The sequence below is a fragment of the Apus apus genome, chromosome 8 (genome assembly GCF_020740795.1).
Source record: "Apus apus isolate bApuApu2 chromosome 8, bApuApu2.pri.cur, whole genome shotgun sequence".
In the NCBI taxonomy this organism is placed as follows: Eukaryota; Metazoa; Chordata; class Aves; order Apodiformes; family Apodidae; genus Apus; species Apus apus.
The window spans coordinates 1284256-1302689 of NC_067289.1; the positions used below are offsets into that span (position 1 = coordinate 1284256).

General features: G+C 44.7%; 1 protein-coding gene across 1 annotated transcript in view; it reads right to left on the reverse strand.

Annotated features, from left to right (window-relative positions):
* PPP2R3A (protein phosphatase 2 regulatory subunit B''alpha) overlaps positions 1-18182 on the reverse strand; it is a 57099-nt gene extending 38917 nt beyond the window's left edge. The window contains exons 1-2 of the mRNA XM_051625911.1: positions 18104-18182; positions 2231-4681 (exon numbers count right to left, since the gene is read on the reverse strand). Of these exons, the coding sequence (XP_051481871.1) occupies positions 2231-4231 (2001 nt within the window). The 5' untranslated portion in view covers positions 4232-4681; positions 18104-18182. The remainder of the gene's footprint in view (positions 1-2230; positions 4682-18103) is intronic.
* Between the last annotated feature and the right edge of the window lie 252 nt (positions 18183-18434).

Below are 18434 nucleotides of genomic sequence, written 5' to 3' on the forward strand. Positions count from 1 at the left end.
GAAATCTTAAAACAAATAGTTGGAGGTTTAGAGATAAGAAATGGAAAACTGGATCTCAGAATGGGAAGTGTTGGACAACCTAAAAGTATGCAATGCTTCCTGGCCTGCCTCAAAGCAGCAAGATGTGCTCATTACGTGTGCTGTAAAATTGATGGGCTTCTTGAGTATTCATTTCCTAGTTTCTAAACATTTTGGTTTTGAAAATGAAGAGGCAAGTAATTCTATTGTTCTCTGTGGAGAATCATAATTAGTTTTATGATAAAGTCTGTTGCCAATATAAGTCAGCATGGATTTTACCACAGATAGGCCAACTGAGCCAGCAAACAGTCTGGCCTGAAGTGGCTCTCCCTTTCCTTTTTCATTGCTTAGGATTTGATGGATATTCAAAGTGTCACAGCCTTTTTAAGTGAAAGCTGCACTGTGTTTCCCTCAGTAACAGATCTCTGGGGGTTGTGTGTGTGCACACAACTATCTGATAACAGTTTCATGAGCCCTAAGAAAATACAACAAATACTTTACAAATTACTCACTGAGGCACACGTGCAATACTGAATCAGAATCCACACGGAGCTCCAGCCAGATCCAGAGTTACCCAGCAACAAGGATGTATTCCCTTGATGCTACACCTAGAAAAAGGCCTTGAGTTCACAGCCAAGTCTATGGCCACGTGTATACTATAAATGACAGCAAACCTCAGAGTAAGTGGAGAGCCAGTAGCTCAGATGACTTTTGCCCACTCTGTTATGGGCTGACTTGGGAGGGCACAGCTGCCCCTGCCCAGTGCTCAGCCTGGGCCCCCTCCAGCTCCTCTGCAGCCCCAAAAGTTACTCTCTCTCATCACCTTTGGTTCTAGACATCTACACAGAGCAAGGGCTGTGCTGCTGCACCAAAGAGAAGAGCTCTTGTAGTATGAGTGTGTGTTACAGGATCACAGAAGGCAGGCTGGGAGCAAGCTAACAGCCAGGCTGGGTGGGTGATTAAGGGAACAGAAGCTGGTGAGGGACCAGACTGCTATTTGATTTGGCAGGGTAAATGCATCCAATTTTCAAGTATTATAGAAAAACTGTCACAAAGTCAATGTCATGCTTTATCAAACACACTTTTTGTTGAAGTTCACAAGTTAGAAAATTTTGTAAATTAAGACACCAGGCAAGAACAGGTATTTTAAGAGATTACTTTAGAGCTTTCAGAGCTACTTAATTCTAAACTCCTTGAGGAAAAACACACTTTCCCTTGCATACAAGGTATTCTTACCATTTTCCATAAGCAAAGTTACCCAGGGAAACACCCGAAACACTTGGAAAGCCCAGTCTAAAAAGATTTCAGCACTGCCATTTAGGGTCAGACACACCCCACCCACACCATGCCAGAACGACACCAAATATGTGTATTTTCAGGAAAGTGGACAGTTTTAGAGACATGCACATCATGCTCCAACTGGAAAGAGCTGTGAAAGTCCACTGGGCAGTGCCTACATAGAAGGTGGATTTTGCAAAGCGTAGCCCTCTCTATACTTTCTGTGCACTTGGAAGTTTAGCACCGAGTTGTCTTGGAAAGTTGGCACATTAGCAAATGAAAAGCACTGAGGACTGGACAGAGAGCCCTGGCTTCCCTCTAAAGCAGGCTCTCATCAAGACCCCTTTTCCTGGGAAAACCCACTCCTCATTTGAGAGACATAACCAGTACAGACTCCACAATGACTTTACACGCTGGGGACTGGGAAAAGAAAACTACATCTTCCTAGGTTCTGACATTTGTGCCACGGAGGTTCTCTCTCTGTAGGAACTAGTGATGAGGAGAAAGACAAAGGCTGTTGGAGTCTACTCAGACATGGGAAAGGGAGAGGTGGAACATTAAGTTCTCATTGAAGCAGTGAGAGGAAGTCCCATACCCACTCCCAGGAATAAAGTAGTTAACTGAAAAACTGTTTCTACCCTCCATTATATACAGCCCATTTACACCACAAACAAAAAGCCTACAGGAGCACCAACAGGAGAGGAACAAGCTCAAAGGTGAAACTGCATGTCAGGGCATATTTTGTTTGCTTAGAGGTTTTAGTTTCCTTCTTTTTGTTTGTATTTAAATGCTACATTTCTGCCAGGTTGAGCATGTTGTTCCACACTGCAGCATCCAAAGCACAATGAATCACTTAGCAGATATAATTACCCTTTTCCCATATTTTCCCATGTTTGTTTTACTCCCTATCCCATCAAAGCTTTGGTTCTCTTACCTTAATCACCTCTGGGGCCTGCTGAATTGAAGCTGGAACAGAGTCTCTGGAAGCAGCCCCAGCATAGCTTTTTTGCCCTGCAAGGAGGGACTGTGAAGGAGTTGCTAAAGTTTCCTGAAGAATCTGCATCACTTCCTTCTCCTTGGACAAGCTTCCCTTGCCTGTCTGGAATTCCACCAGTTCCTGGGCAAAGTCCTCAATGCTTTCCAGGATACGCAATAAAAGGGCTTTGTCATCCTCTTCCATTTTATGACCATTCATTTCCATGATTTTTGACAAAGGGGAAGTGGGATCAACAGGTTTACTTTTGGGTTCAACAGCCAGAGGTAGTACCTGCCTACCCTGCCAGCCAAACACCTGCAAACGGGCAGGTTCACTCTCCTTCAGCGAGGGTTCCCTCAAGGTGCTCTCCATTTTCTGTGAGAAGCACTCCAAGTCCAGCAGCAGTTTGTCTATCTCCTCCTTGTCCGTTTTCCTGCACAGCTGTTCTCCTTTGGAGGCATCAGCTCGGGAACCACACAATGCAGAATCTGAGACTGGTTTTAAAGGAGTAACTTTCTGGGAGGCACGAGGGAGCTCAGTGTCTCCCACCCTGGCACGTTCTGCTTTAGAACTGACAGTCAGATCTGAAGAACCAACCAGCTGGTAGCTGCGCTCTGAGCTCTCCCAGCCCCCTTTCTGCTCTGCCACCTTTATTTTGCCCAGTGTCCTTTCCCCATCAGACTCCTCCTCAATGTACAGAGCCTCGCTGGAAGGCGTGCAGTCAGAAGGGCTTGTGGCTGGGAAGTGAGGTAGGACACAAGCATCTTTCACAGCTCTCGCGCTGTTCTCCTGTGGGTTGGTGGGAAGGGAGTTTGAGGTAAAGCTCACAGTGCTTGTTTGGATGGACTGAGAAGGGCTTGTCACCTCACACTGATCACCTGGTAGGCCCAGAGGAACTGCATTTGAAGATGGCAGCTGAATAATGTCTTCATACCTAGGTGGCTGCTCATCTCCAAATGCTGGGGGAAAGGGAGTTTGCTGCAAGCCATGAAAACAGTTCACTAGCTCTGCCAAGTCACTAGCTTCCTTGTGTCCTGGTGGCTTGAGCTCAAAGGGTAGCTTCTTCAGGTATGAAGAAAATCTTGTCATCAGATTCATATATATCATTTCTGAGTTAGCCAGGGGATCACTGCCGTTCCCTCCACTGTCTGCAGACTTCTTTTTGATGCAATGCTTTATTATGTCTGTGCACTTTTTCAGATCCTCTGAGCACTTGAGCAAGATGTCTAAGCACACCTTAATATCTCCACCAGAAGAACCGTCTAGCTTGTGTTTTTCCAAAATCTGGGTTATGAAGTTTTCTTCAGAGAAGGAATGAGGGGAGAAGGGAACCATGGGATTCACAGAGACTTCTGGAGCATCACTGCTCTCCTGCCATTTCTCCACAGGTGAGGGACTCTGCAAAAAGCCACATGGAGGGCAGTTCTCATCATTGCTGAAGTGCCCATAAATCAAGTCAAAATCAAACGATCGTCTGCTGAACGACTCTGACCGAACTTTCCTTCCCTTTCTGTAGGCCACATGACTGGAAGAGTTTTTGAGCTTTTCAAAGGAGAATTCCTTTATTTTACCACTGGCAAGGTTTATGGCCTCACCAGTAATGTCTTTTAAACTGTTGCAGGCTTGCACTGAAGAGCCCTTTTTGATTCTTGGATTATTTGGGAGGATTTGATGATAGTCTTCATTTCCAGGCAAGGCAAGTCCATTTTCAGGAACAGGAATTTTCTGGTCTGGGTTGGCATCTTGGACGCTGAGCTCTGCACAGACACTGTGGTGGGCAACTATGCATGTAACTCCTTGCTTAAAGACTTGGCAAGTCCCCGTGCAGTAATGCACAGTACGCTGGAAGTGCTGGTCTATCACCACACTGCTGTAGCAGTTCACAGAAGTGACCATAAGCCTGTAGGTTGCTGCCATAGCACAGATCACGCTTGGAAGTGAGGATTCAAAACTGACCATGAACTTCACAGGAAAAAGCTCACCCTCTCCACTTTTCACAGCCACACCAGATTTAATGAAACATTCCAATAGCAGTCAAAAACTTTCAAACTGCTTGAGAAGCTACTGCCTCGGGAAGCCCTAGTGAAGTCTGGAGTGACATCAGCAGTACAGTTACAACAATTAGTGCAACGTGCATACGGTGTAACTTAAGGCAACTTGCTTCTTGTACTCCATGCAGAGAGCTTTGCAGATCAGAGATGCACGACGAGTGGCTCCATTTCCAATGGTCCAGGAAGCTTCTCCACCAGGTGTCATAAAATTCAGCCAGTCCTCAGGCAGAAGTGACAAGGATCTTTGACCGTTCTCTCTTTTTGGGCAGGTCAAAGACAGATAATCAAATAGCACGTACAGACAAAAAATCCACAGTATGCTTGTGAGGTTCCCCTCTTACACTGGTAAGGTAGGTCCCTGCAACAGAAAAAAAAAAGGCAAGAGTCAATATAACAATTTACATGTACTGAGCAGTCTTGCCTACTACCAAACATATGGCACCAGACTGTAACCATCAACATGCAGGCTGGTGCAGAAGAAGAGTAGGCTGATATTTTTCCTTCACTCAGATCTACCATATAAGAGCACTGCTGAGGAGCTAGCCTATATTTATACACAGGCTGGCTGTGTGTTGCCATTTTAACAGCTCTATTTTAACCACTCATTAATTTTTTTTCAGGCTTGCTTTTTCTCATCCCCAGGCTGAACAAAACATTACCTTCAATTCTAATGGAGCAAAGTATTTTTATCATGTTGTGAATTTCTGACTTCCATTTTCCAAGACACTCAAGATAAGACAAAGAGCAGCAGAGAAAAGGACTTTCAGGATTTCCGAGCTCTCTGGATTATAAAAAGTTGCAAACAGCCTGGAGCAAAGCAGATGAATGCCTCTAAGAATGCATGGCCTTTATTAAAGGCCACATTGGCTCCCATTAGCCTTTCACCAAGGTCTCTGGGACCACGGCAAAATATTTTAAAGGAGGAATAACTGTTTTCATTCTCTTACTACCTATAAATAGAAGTGTGGACATCAAGAGCAGAAAGTAGCATTTGTATAAAGATTAAGCCTGTAAAAACTAGGAATTGAGTGTTTTACACTTGGCAAAGCCATTTCCAGCTGCACTTCCTATCATCATGGCCAGAACTGCACCAGTAAAAAACAAACGCTGCTTAACTTTGTCATGAAAATATAGGAATCTCAGATTTAAGGGTCTTCCATTTTAGATATTGCTTCACCTTTCTTGAATACTTCAATAATCAAAATAAAACACTGCAACCAAATTCTGAGCACCCTCTATTCCTGTACAAAAATCCGTTTCCTAAAACATGATTAAATCACATCCAGGCCACACTGCTGCATGGGCTTATTTTATTTCCAAATGTAAAATTCTAGCCCTGTGCAGAAGTGCATCTGATGTGAGCTCTGCCCTCCACGCATGTCACATCTCACCTACCTTAGCCCATACAAATACCACACGGAAGGGAAGTACCTTGGAGTTTGGTGCTGTTGTAATTAAGGACTCTGGATAGCACAAAGACTACTGGACATTGACATGGTATTTATTTTAAAGCCTTAATTTGAAAGGGAGAATCGCTGATTTCAGAGTATTCAATGGAATTTGTAATGTGCCATGTCTGCTCATTGCACTTGGGTAGAATTGCAGGCTGTAAAGAAGCCTTCCTGCTTTGTTCTCTGGAGTATCTAAAGTGTTGAAATGATTGGATTCAAGATGAAGAAGCAACTGCTCCAGCTGCCATGCTGGTATCTGGAACAGGCTGCCACCTGCCTATCACTGACCGAAGGCCAAGTTGCACGCTGTTCAAGGGCCAGCTTCACAGCACTTCTGTGCCTGCCCTGCACTGCTCCCCTCTACACCCACTGGCACTGCCCCAAAGCCCCCCAGGCACGGGAGGGCCTTCCAGAGGGATGAGCAGAGGTATGAGGAGTGTCCCAGCCACAGCAGTGAGTCAGGGTGTAAACAGAACCGTTTTTAAACCCCAGGGTGCTTAAACCATCAGGTATAAACCTGGGTAATAAGACTCCACACCCTCCAGTCACTGACTCTCAAGCTTCACTATCAGGTGTGCTAAATGCTCTGCTGAATCAGAGCCACAGTTTTTAAAAAACTGGCTTCCCAGTATCTTCATCCTGTAGGATTGAATGGGCTTTGTTGAGACAGGAAAACCCATGCTGCTGTGCCTCCAAAAAGCCTAATCCACAGACCCTCTGTGAGTGCCTTCTGTTTAACACATCCAGGGTAGGAAGACTGCTGCTTTACCTCTTCTGAGCTTCCATCAACTACAAACAAGCTCTCTAGCATTTCCTAAAATAAAAGTTAGGTAACATTTAGAGAAAGTACAGGTCTTCAGGACAGGAGATTTCATGAAGAAGTAATACTGCTCCTGAAAAAGCATGGCACTCTCTTAGACCTCCTTCCTCCTGCTGCATCATATGCAGCAAAGACAGACCGGTCTTTTTACCAGCAAACAATAGACTGGGTTTATACCTAATTTGGGAAATAATTATATCTTGATTAAGTTATTTCTTAATTAGAAAAATAATATATTAGACTCACTGTCTCCTTCTCCTACATGACTCCAAGGATAATTGCCTCCCTACATGTGAACCCCTTCCATCGGACTGAGTTCCTCCAATCCTTTAAGCCACCTTGAAATAACAAAACTTTGTGTCTGTAAGATTATCCCACAAGGAGTTCTTTGATTAAAAGGTCTCCCAGATTTCCAATCCAAACTGACTCTTTTTACTTCAACCTTGTATTTCCAGGTATGCCCAATAACAACACCTCTTCCCCCATCTCCACTTCCTATTTCCCAATTTGATGTGGTTTTGCCCATTGCTCAGCCAAGTTACTAACAGTCTCTGCTTTAGTATAAAACAGACCTACAAGACATGTTGGCTTACAGCAAGTTTACTACCCTTGACTTCAGAATAGCAGATTTCAGCCTCTTCAGGGATCTGTTCAAGAGAGTGTCCTGGATAACATCCTGGAGGGTAGAGGGGCCCATGAAAGCTGGCTGATATTTAAGGATCACCTTCTCCAGGCCCAAAAGCGTCACATCCCAACTAAGAGGAAGTCAAATAGAAACTCCAAGAGGCCGGTGTGGATGAGTAAACAGCTCCTAGAAAAGCTCAGACTTAAGAAGGAAGCACACAGGGGGTGGAAGCTGGGGCAGGTATCCTGGGAAGATTACAGAAAGGTTGTCTGAGCAGCTAGGGATCAGGTTAGGAGAGCCAAATCCCTGCTAGAATTGAATCTTGCCAGGGATGTTAAGAACAACAAGAAAAGCTTCTTTAGGTATGTTGGGGAGAAAAGGACATCCAAGGGGAGTGTAGGCCCTCTCATGAAGGAAACAGGCAAGGCAGCAACACAGGATATTGAAAAGGCTGAGGTCCTCAATGACTTCTTTGCTTCAGTCTTCTCTGGCAAGTGCTTCAGCCCCAACACAAAGGCCACAACACATGAAAGCAGGGACTGGGAGAATGAATTACCCCCCACCGTATGTGTAGAGCAGGTTCATGACCATGTAAAGAACCTGAAGGCCAGGCTGGACGAGGTTTTGTGCAACCTGATCTAGTGGTGGGGATCCCTGCTCATGGCAGGGGGGTTGGAACTTGGTGATCTTTAAGGTCGCTTCCAACCTGAATGATTCTATGATCTCTTTCCAATTTATCTTTATTTCTCTGGTACTATCACACCCAGGAATCATCATAATCCAGACACAAACTTGTCAAGGCTTACACAAGATCACCACCTCCTGCCTCTCTTGTGGGCACCTTTTACTGCTGTGTCAGGGAAGGAAGTAATAAAAAAATCAGGATCAGAAACCTGATCGTTTTCTCAGTGATTATTTCCTATTGGCTTTATCACTGTCTGCAAAAACATGCTAAGGTTATTCAAGGTGCTGGAGTCCTTGACTCCACCTCTGCAAGACCAGAAAAAAAGGAAAGAAAATTGTGTAGGCAGCACAGATGCATGTAGATGCAGAGTAGAAACTGTGTTCTCATTTCTCTACTGGCTTGCCCAAGGTAGCACAAGCTCAGCTTACATTTTACAGTGATCCATCAAACATGATCCAGCAAGTAAACCTAGCTGAGAAAAAGCCTAGGAGATTTGTTATCAGATCTGGGAACCTGGTCTCAAACTCAGGTTGAATGGGCTTTTGTTGTGACTTTCAGTTGGTGGCTAAAACCTCTTTTTAATGAATAACAACAACGGTTAAGAGACCTCCATACTTCACTCTTCTAGCCTGCCATTCCATCCCAGTTGTGGCTCCATAACAGCCCCCAGTTCAGAGACACTGAGGAAAGATTCTGTAATTAGGATTGCTGCCACGAAACCAACTCCAACCCTGAGGACACAGGATTGGCTTCACAATCTAAACTATGAATGAATAGGGTTCTTGTGTGGCTGCAGAATAATGCTTTATGTCTTTCCTCTCTGCAAGATGACATGAATCACTTCCCAAAGGAAAAAAAAAAATTATTGCAGATACTAATGATATAAAAGGTTATTCTATAAGACGCACAAGAAAATCTATTCATGCAAAGATTATGCTGGAATTAAATAACTGAACAATGACAATCTGTTTGGATGGGACCCGTCAGCCAGTGCTTGGCTGACTTGCAAACCAAGGTCTAGAAAGCTACGGGACAGGCCTCTACTGCCTCTGAAGGCATCAAATTAAGCAAAAATCTTCTGGAACTCCTACCTCCAGCACTAGTACCAACGTTATCACTGATCAGAACTTAGAAGCCACCATAACATGCAGCATGGAGTAAACTAGTCCTTTCTGCACCAACACATGGCATGGGTGTCACTCTGCACCAGTGCTTGTTTGTAATGGAAGCGGTGTTGGGACAAGCACTCCAGCTTGGTCTTCTTGCAAAAGACTGACAGAACAACCGTTCTGCCATCTGGACAGTCATCAATACAGTTTCAGAAGTACCATCCCAACTAGGCCATCAGGTGTAAAGTCTCGCCCTCTTAGAGGAGCTTGAGGTGCCAAAAAAGCAGCATACAACTGCATCCTCTTATTTGGAAAGACCTGATTTCTGTTTACAGTTTACTGAACAAAGCAGATTTGGTAGAAAATTACGTTGGTTTTAGAAGACACCAGCAGGCAAATAATATAGCAATGTTTCTTGCAAAGCACAACTTTCAACCAGTCTTTGTTACTTTGTCAAACAATGGCAGGGAAAAACAAGAGTATTAATCTTCTACTCATAAATTCTTTAATTTTAAAACCTACTACAGAATGGTACTGGACCCTAAAGTGTCACTACTGCTCTTATGACCTGGCTCAAGTCAGAACGTGGTAGATTTTAAGAGTCAAAAACACATTACAAAATGCACAGTGAGGATGAAGATGGGTACAGATGAAGTGACTCAGTTAAGAGAGCTGCTGGGCAGCACTGAGCCACACTCTGCAGAGTCCAAAGGGTCTATGACTGCAACAGCCAAGTGGTTGCTGCTCCAATGGCCCAGGCAACCACTGCCAGAATTGACAGGGTTCACGTGCCCACTGACTATGTTATTACACAGTGTTCTACACAGTCACCAAAGTATATTTGAAAAGATAGAGTTAAAAACATCACCAGATGCCTGATCTATGGCAGAAACACTTCAGCAATGGGGGCGGTAGAAGTTTTTTTGTAAAATTCCACTGCTTAATTCAGCAGAAGTGTTACAATAATTAATTTACCTAAATTATTTTGAACTGTCACAAATGAACTGAGTTCCAATTTGCTATCATTTCAACAATTTAATTCCTAAAATAGTTTGAACAGGAGACTAAAAAGAGTAACTTTTCCTTCTATAGTGAAGTTCCGAAGGAAAAAAAAAAAAATCTAACCATCAGAGTTGCTCCTTTGTCCTGCATTTCTTACATGTTTACAGCTTATAACACTTTGATGGCCCTAATGGCAGCATGCATCATCCTTAATGCAAAAGGACTTTTTTGTACATAGGGCTTAAATGGGAACTGCACCTGTGGTAATTTTTCAGTCCTCACTACCAGTGGGAATTTGACATACATATATATGTTTCAGTTATAGTGCAAGAAGCCTTTTACAATGGTACCTGCAAAGTTTCAGGATTCAGGGTGCTTGCACCACTTACACTGGCAAGGCATTCTGAGCTGATTGTTAAGAGGTTTTAGCACCAAGCTATCTCATGCTTTAGAGACTGCAATGGACTGTGATGGCTACAAGTCCTGACCTCCCTCAAAACCCAGGTCAGAGGATCTGACCAAGTCAAACTGAAAACTCCTATTTGAACATCTCTTCATATGCCCAAGTGCTTCACTATTTAATCACATGCACTATGGAAAAGGGGTCATTCAACATCAAGTTCCAGCAAACAGGTACCAGGCTTTCTTCAGCTAACTTTAAACAGCTTTTAGGAAGATGTATTTCTACACCTTCAAGTACTGACACACTATAATCAAACCACCTTAGTCTTTTCCAGGATTGCCAGAGTTAAAGAACAGTAAGGGTTGGAAGGGACCTCTGGAGATCATCTAGTTCAACCTCCAAAGTTAAGACTCTGGAGGAGAGATGTCCTCTAAGTATTGCTATAGTACTTTTTGGAATTTTGTCTGTAACTTGTTATTGTTCTTACAAAAACTTAAACTAGCTACCTAGAAATGAATTTAGGTGCTCTCTGTGGGAATGCAGAGAAGCAGGCACCTCAAAAAGCAAATCACCCCACTGAGCTTGAAAAACAACCTAATTCTGAGATGACAAGTTCTATTAGATGAACTCAAGATTAAACAACAACACAGGAACAACTTTATCTGTCTCCAACAGTGGCTATATGCCAACACTCAAGAAACAGTATTAGAAAAAGACGTATCACAGTACAGCCTTGTGCAACCTGGTCTGGTGGGAGGTGTCCCTGCCCATGCAGGGAGGTTGGAACCTGATGATATTTAAGGTCCCTTCCAACCTTAACCATTCTACTCTTCTGTCATCTCCTGGCCTCCAACCATTTTCAGCTTTTGAGAATTGTGAAGCTGGATGTGGTTTCTGTGTACTTAGTAACCTTCAAAGGATTTCCCTCCCATGTGCTTGGACGTTCCCTGGACTGGACGATCTTACATGTCTTTTCCAACCAAAATTATTTTATGACTCCACAGAATCTTTCTGCATCCAGAGCACCTTTTGACAAGACATTCCACCTCCTACCACCCCTTCAATTCTGTCAGGCACCAGCTTCAGTACATCAAGATCTTGTCCTGGAACAGAGCACAAACACTAGCCCTCTACACACATTGTCCTCAGCATTCCTGAGTTTTACAGAATTCCATGTCATCCCTCTGCCTTCTCTTTTCAAAAAATATTAGTCCTTGCTTACTCAGTTGTTCTTGTATAGAAGCCACTTTGCTCCTTTGATTGTTTCCACTGCCCCTCATAAGCTTTTCTGGTTCAGCTAAACACTTTACGATGCAGGAGCCCAAAGTGTGTGCAATATCCAGAAGAGACAAGAACCACATTCAGAAACGAATTTTTTAACTGCCTTTCAAAAACCAGTATTATCAGTGTACAGTGCTTTCCCCTTCCAAGCCTCACTATTTTCAGATTATACCTTCTCAAGTGTCTGCTCTCATAACTAGCTGGGTTAATTCATACTTTCTGTGCCTCTGGCTACCTGCCTTCCAAGAGGAAACAATGATACTATTGTCCTTCAGAGAACATGCAGGGATCTACTGACAGGACACTCTGCAAGAGGAATCTATTCACTCTTAGAGACCAACATTTTCATACAGTCTCAGAAGAACAGCTAGGAGATGGGCAACAAGAATGATCCAAAGGTCTTGAACAGCTTGTCTGTGAGCAGGACCAGGCATTTCAAACTGGAAGAGAGATGACTTTGGCATGGAAAGGGTAGACAGGGTCTGAGTGCTCACCTCCTCCAATGTAAGAACTAGGTGGGCTTAGGCAACGCTGCAGAAAGCAGGTTAAAACAAGCACACATGCAGCAAACCTGTGAAACTTCTCATCAAAGGACACCAGGGACCCAGAAAAGTTCAGGGGAACTGGGAGCCATGTTTTAATACTTCCTCTGTCAAAACTTACTACTTTTTGCTTAAGCACCAGTTGATGCCCTCTCATTCTTGCCATGTTCAAGTGAAAAAATAAACAAGGAACAATTGCTTCTTATTCCCATGGCTGCAGATTGCTACCATAATCCCTTCCCTTACCCATCCTATTTCCAATTGCTTATTTTCCAGGCTAAGCCCCAGTTTATTTTTTTTACAATAGCTGCTTCAGTCGTGTTCTTCTGTGTTTTTCCCTATCTCTGGAGAGGGGAGAATGTCTGCCCCTAACTTTCAGGAGGTATGTTATTCATTACACAATATATTGTGGATTTATACCATAGCATTCTGTTTTGCTCCCTTTCCCATTCCTAGAGACTTCTGTTGCTTCTATTTGGTCCCCCCTGCTCCTCCCCCCCTTTTTTTTTTGACTGCTGCTGAGAAAGTTCCACAGCGTTTTATCTGTATTACTTTAAAGATCTCTTTCCTGACTGTCACAGATTCTTAAGAGGTCATCACTGTACAGAAACAGATAGCTGTTTCTCCCCGTGCACACTATTTTATATCTGCTAGTATCAAGTACCACTTTCCTACCACCAAGTACCGTGAGAACCTTCTGCAGCTCCAGTCACCCCTCGTTCTTGCCACCCCAGTGCTGTGATTCTCAGCATACCCTGTCACTTCATTACTCAGCCTCTCTTCCAGATCATTTATAACTATGTTGAACAACACAGGCCTGAACACAGATCCCTCTGGGGTTCTACTAGTGATTTTCCTGCACTAGAAGAACTGACAGCTCTTCCTACACCTTAACCAGGTATTAATTACTGAAAAAGCTACACCCCTACTCCGTGGCAGTTAATTTTCTTTAAGAAGCATTACCAAAGAACTTAAACTCCCCCTGACAATCCAGAAACGGGAGAAGGCTTGCTTGTTCGATCCCTGTCCTTTCTTGTTGAATAGCTTCAGATTGTCTAACTTTACCAACTGAAGCTGGACTTTGGCATTCTTGCAGTGAACCATGAAGGTCACTGCAATGGGAGCACTTACCAAGGCAGGCTTCCAAGCAGACATGACCTTGAGAACCACCGTCCATGGCAGGACAGCAAATACTGCTTTGCAGTCAGTATGGATTTGGGTAAGTCAATTTTTACCTTAGGAAATCTGTTTCAGTAGAGTTACCCTGAAATAATTAAAAATCCCCCAACTCTAACTTACATACAGCCTCTCCACATTTACAGCAGTGATGTAAAGCAAACCCAACACTCAAAAAGATTTGCGCTGGTATCAACAACAACAGCCTGCATTGTTTTTTAAAAATAAACCTGGCACTAAACCCTGAAGTATTGTTCTAAAATACTAACTTGCAGTTAGTGAATGCACTCTTAATTAGTGTAACTCTTCAGGTTAAGTCACAGTGTTAACTAATATTCTAGTGCTGCTGTGCCCTCACAAACACCCGTTCACAGGGTTTTTGAGCAAAAGTACACTGGAAACTGCTGTGGAGAACCAGTCAGTGTATGGGCCTTGGAACTGTTTCTGGAATACTTGTGCTCAAAGGCCTGTCGATAGAGGTGACAGCTGGGAAGAAGGACAGCTTATAATATTAAGAAAGATTTCACCCCTTTCAGCTTTTCTGAAATACCTTTCTTCCAGTTTCCCTTTGCACAGAGACTTGGAACTAAAACTGACCAAACTGGAATTTGTGTCCCATGAGACTGGTTTCCAGTTCTACAGATGACACAGCAAGAGAGTAAAAGCTCACACAATTTTTCCACATAACACCAATCTGTTGAGTAGAAATAATTTGCCAACTAATTGTTGTTCCAGACTTACATCTGTACAGAATTATAACTTAACCTTAGCTCATTTAGCAAGCCCCCAACATTAGCATAGATGTTGAACCTTAGCAAGGCATGAGTTAAAAAAAATAACTGAGCTTTGTCATGGCAATAGTAAGGTGAAGATGATTCAAAAGGACATAATTAACAAGGCTCAGGAAAGAGGTCAGAAAGAACTTGATTAAATAATGTGTCTCATGGCTGTTTATAATTTTATATGGAAAAAGACAATTTTGTATTAGCAAGATCATTTATTTTCCCTGGAACTGGTTAATTTATTATTAACAGTATCCAATTACTTTACACAAATTACAGTGATTTTATTAAAGTGTTACAATAACAAAGGAATAGCTGTGTCCAAGATGGCATTCCCTCAGTCATTAACCATTGTTGATACTGAAGTTATGGATTCCCCAAAACCATCTCTGGAAACTAGCAAGTTAGGTAAAATTTCTCCTATAGCAGACTAGCTGTCTGCTAGTGATCCACAGGGTAAAATGATTTTTGAATTTAATAACAAAAAAGAATATTCTTTCATTCATCCCCCATCTATTCAGAGCCCATACATTTCTCACTGCTGTCCTATCTGACTTCTTTGTGTCTTACCTGCATGGCACTACTCTTTATTCACTTATTTCCTCACGCATTCAAGCTTCTGGGTGAAGTTCTCTGCAGAAGGCGAGTCACTTCTCCAGGGTAGTGTCAGTTCCCAACCCCAGCTGGAGCGCTACAGCCCTCCCACAAGTCACCAGGGAGAAGTGACTGGAAGAAGTGACTCCAGGCTGGGGGGAGAAGTGCTGTGACTCTGCTGCACACCCATGCTCCACCACGGGAGTGCAAAGCCAGCCATGGTTTGCCCCAGTCAGACCTTCCACAAGCCCATTCCTGCCAGCTTCCAGCTCACACTAAAGAGCAGCAGCTGTTGAAACGTAACAAATCACACCCAAAAGGTGCAGCATGTTCTAGCCTTCAAGAAGTCTGGCACTGCTACAGCTCTTACTGCTGATGGCTCTGGTAAGCCCCACCAGGGGCACTGATCAGTGTGATCAAAGCAACGTGTAATTTAAGGGAGCGTAACTTTTCTATCCCCTTTCTTCTACCAGGGAAAATTAAGCCCGACATCCCAGTAAGACAGAAGTAATTTGCCCTGTATCTTTACTAACCCAAAGGAGCTTTACAAAACTAAAAAAAGAATTTCTATTAATTTCTCTTTTTCCCTGTGTATTAAACCAGAAGCAGATTAAAAAAAAAAAAAGTGACACTCAAAATAAACAGAAAAACAGACAAATGTAAAGATTCCCTTATTCTGAGTGAACTGCAGTGTTCAGTCATGAATCCAAATATTAATTAAAACAAATAGTCATTTTTAACAAGCTTGCTTGTTTCAAGTACGACCTGAGATATTGCTTACTGCATCCAATTCATACACTGTTCTGCAACCAGAATTAGTTTCTCCATCAGTATTTACACGCTACTTAACTTTCTTTCCCAGCATTTCCCCAACTTCACCCTGAAAGAATTGTGGCAAAAAGAATACATCCACTTGTGGTGCTCAAGGCTTGATCCTCCAAACTACGTGACATTACAGAGTGTTTCACACTGCCAAAGCACAGCGACTGCTCAGCTGCAACTCCCCTTGCAGTTGTACATCAGAAATTCTGCAAATCAAATCCAGGGACATAAGCAAAAAACACAACAGTGAGGTCTGGTGGAAGAAGGCTGTCCCGTAACACACATGAAACCAGTTCTTTAAGACAGCACTTAACTACCTTAATTATGAATGAGAAAATTGCCTCCCTCCCACAGTTCTACTTTTCCTGTCTTCTTTCTGCCACTATTGGAGCACAAGATCCAAGCTCTAATTTAGTGTTCAGAAAAGTTCGGTTCTGTGTAAAAGAAAACCTAGTCTTATGGGGGAAGAACATGCAATCATTTAAGTAAAAACAGTACTGGAAAATATTTATACCAAGGAAGTGAAGCGAGACTGCACAACAACTCTCTACTGGACCCAGATAAGCCAAATTCAGAGTTACTATTCAAAGTCCTGTTTTCTGTGTAATTCAAAGGGGCAGAGGTGTCTTCAGGAAGGACAGAGGAAACACCCTTACCATAAAAAAAGGGAAAACCCAAATTCCACTGTGCAGCATCATATTTACACCTCCAGGGGATACTGGCAGTGACTGTCAGACCATAGGGCTCCACTACAGAGATTTCTGAACTGCCTGAGTCACAATATTCGTCACCTGCTCCACCGGCTGCAGCCGAAGGAGATGAAATAGATGCTTTGTGAGTGAATCTCTGCTTTATTTGGGAATCTCACATAGGTCAGCTTTAACTCGAGGCACTTTGCCCATCGCCACCTTTAACGCTGAGTTAATGACGAGTACAAAATAATATGACGCATGACAGTGGTTGCAAAGGTCTAGGCAGTGGGAAACTGGCTAAGTGCCCTCATCAGGGAACTCCCACTTTTCTCTTTTTATTTTGTATGAAGCCAAGTGTTAATCACCATTTCCAGATACATAAATGCTGAAATAAAACCCAAACCACTGCCTCTTACTTCAACTTCAATCCAGCAAACACTACATACATAATTTTATGAAAATGAGAGAAGTCTAATAGCCCTGACAAGCTCCTCAAAGTTCTTAGGAGAGTAACTGCCCCCTACGTAACCTCTGAGAGCAGACCGACCAGGCCTGAGACACTCACAAGAAATAATCTAGAGAGGAGGTAGCTATTTTAAGTAAATGCCTGGAAAATTTATTGCCTGAAGTGGGCATCAGATCACGTGAGACCCCGTCATGAGACCACCACCAAGAAAAATGTACCCAGCCTTTCAGGCAGCAATCAATAGCAAATGGCTTTGAGACTACCTGCCTCTTGAATTCTTCCCTTTGCACTGCTCTCCTGCCTTCACAGGAAAGGGGGGCACAGAACAGCATGACTTCCAGGGCTTCCTTCTTTAGTGTGAGGAACAGAGGTAATAAAATTAGTCCTGGGCTTGAAAATATTTACATTACTTGACACCAGCACAGTCCATGATGACCTTCAGAGATAATTCCTCCAGAAGGAATGCACCCTTCAGTAAATTATTCCATCATTCAATCTCAGTTTTACAAGTTAATACCCAACTTAATATCGGATTTATCCACCCGTGAACCAAGGAGCCTCACAGCCAAAGCTGCTCCCTTTGTTGCTCAGGAAGAAATACTTAACAAAAAAATAAAATCCTACTTTCATGACCACGTATTAACAGCTGCATTGAAGAAGATGAAAGGTCCACGTCCCCGGGGTCCTGGGGCAAGCGGCACAAGGAAAGAACAGCCCAAGGAGAGGTGCTCCTGCACCGGCGCTCACCTCCGGGTCACAACAACGAGCAGCTTCGGGCCGTCCCGAGCGGGAAACCACACCCGGATCCCTCTGCTCCAACGCCGCTAGCCCCTCAGCCCTCTCAAAGCCCTTGTGAGACAATTTACACCCTCGGCCTCCACAGCACCACGCAGGAGTGCTTTCCACGACTTACACGCGTACGATACAACAAGTATTTCCTCCTCCTCCTCCTCCACCCTGAGCGTTACCTGGTAACTCCATTCAATCAATCGCTGCTTCCCAGACGGCGGCTCAGCCCGCCCGGCCCCGACACCCTCCCACGAACACCCCGCGGCCCCGTCCCGGGGCGGCTGCCCCCGCACACCGGCCCCGCAGCTCCAGACCTTGTCAGCGGCGGCGGCGGGACGACCCACCGCCGACAGACCGCGCACCGGCGGCCCGCCCGGCACCTGCCCCCGCCGCCGGGCCCTGACGGGAGCAACCGCTGCCCCGGCCGCCCAGCCCCGGCCCCACCGCCCGCCCCAAGCCCCGCGGGCCCGGCCCTGCCCCAAGCCCCGCGGGCGCTGCCGCGGCGCCGGTTTTCCTCCCCGCCACGGCGCCCCGCACCTACCCGCCGGGGCAGCGCCCCGTCCCATGCCGGCGCCGCTGCTCCCGCCGCCGGGGACGCTCTGCCGCCCGCCCCGGCCTGCCCCTTCCGCGCGGGGGAGGAGGAGGAGGAGGAGGAGAAGGAGGGCTCCGCCCCGGAGGCGCGGCGGGCGGGCAGCGCGGGTCGAGGGGGGCTGCGAGGGGCTGAGGGGGGGTGAGGGGGTGAGAGGGCTGAGGGGGGATTGTGAGGAGGCTGTGAGGGGCTGAGGGGGGACTGGGAGGGGGCTGTGAGAGGCTGTGAGGGGGTGAGAGGGGCTGCAAGAAGGCTGCGAGGAGGCTGCGAGGGGCTGTGAGGA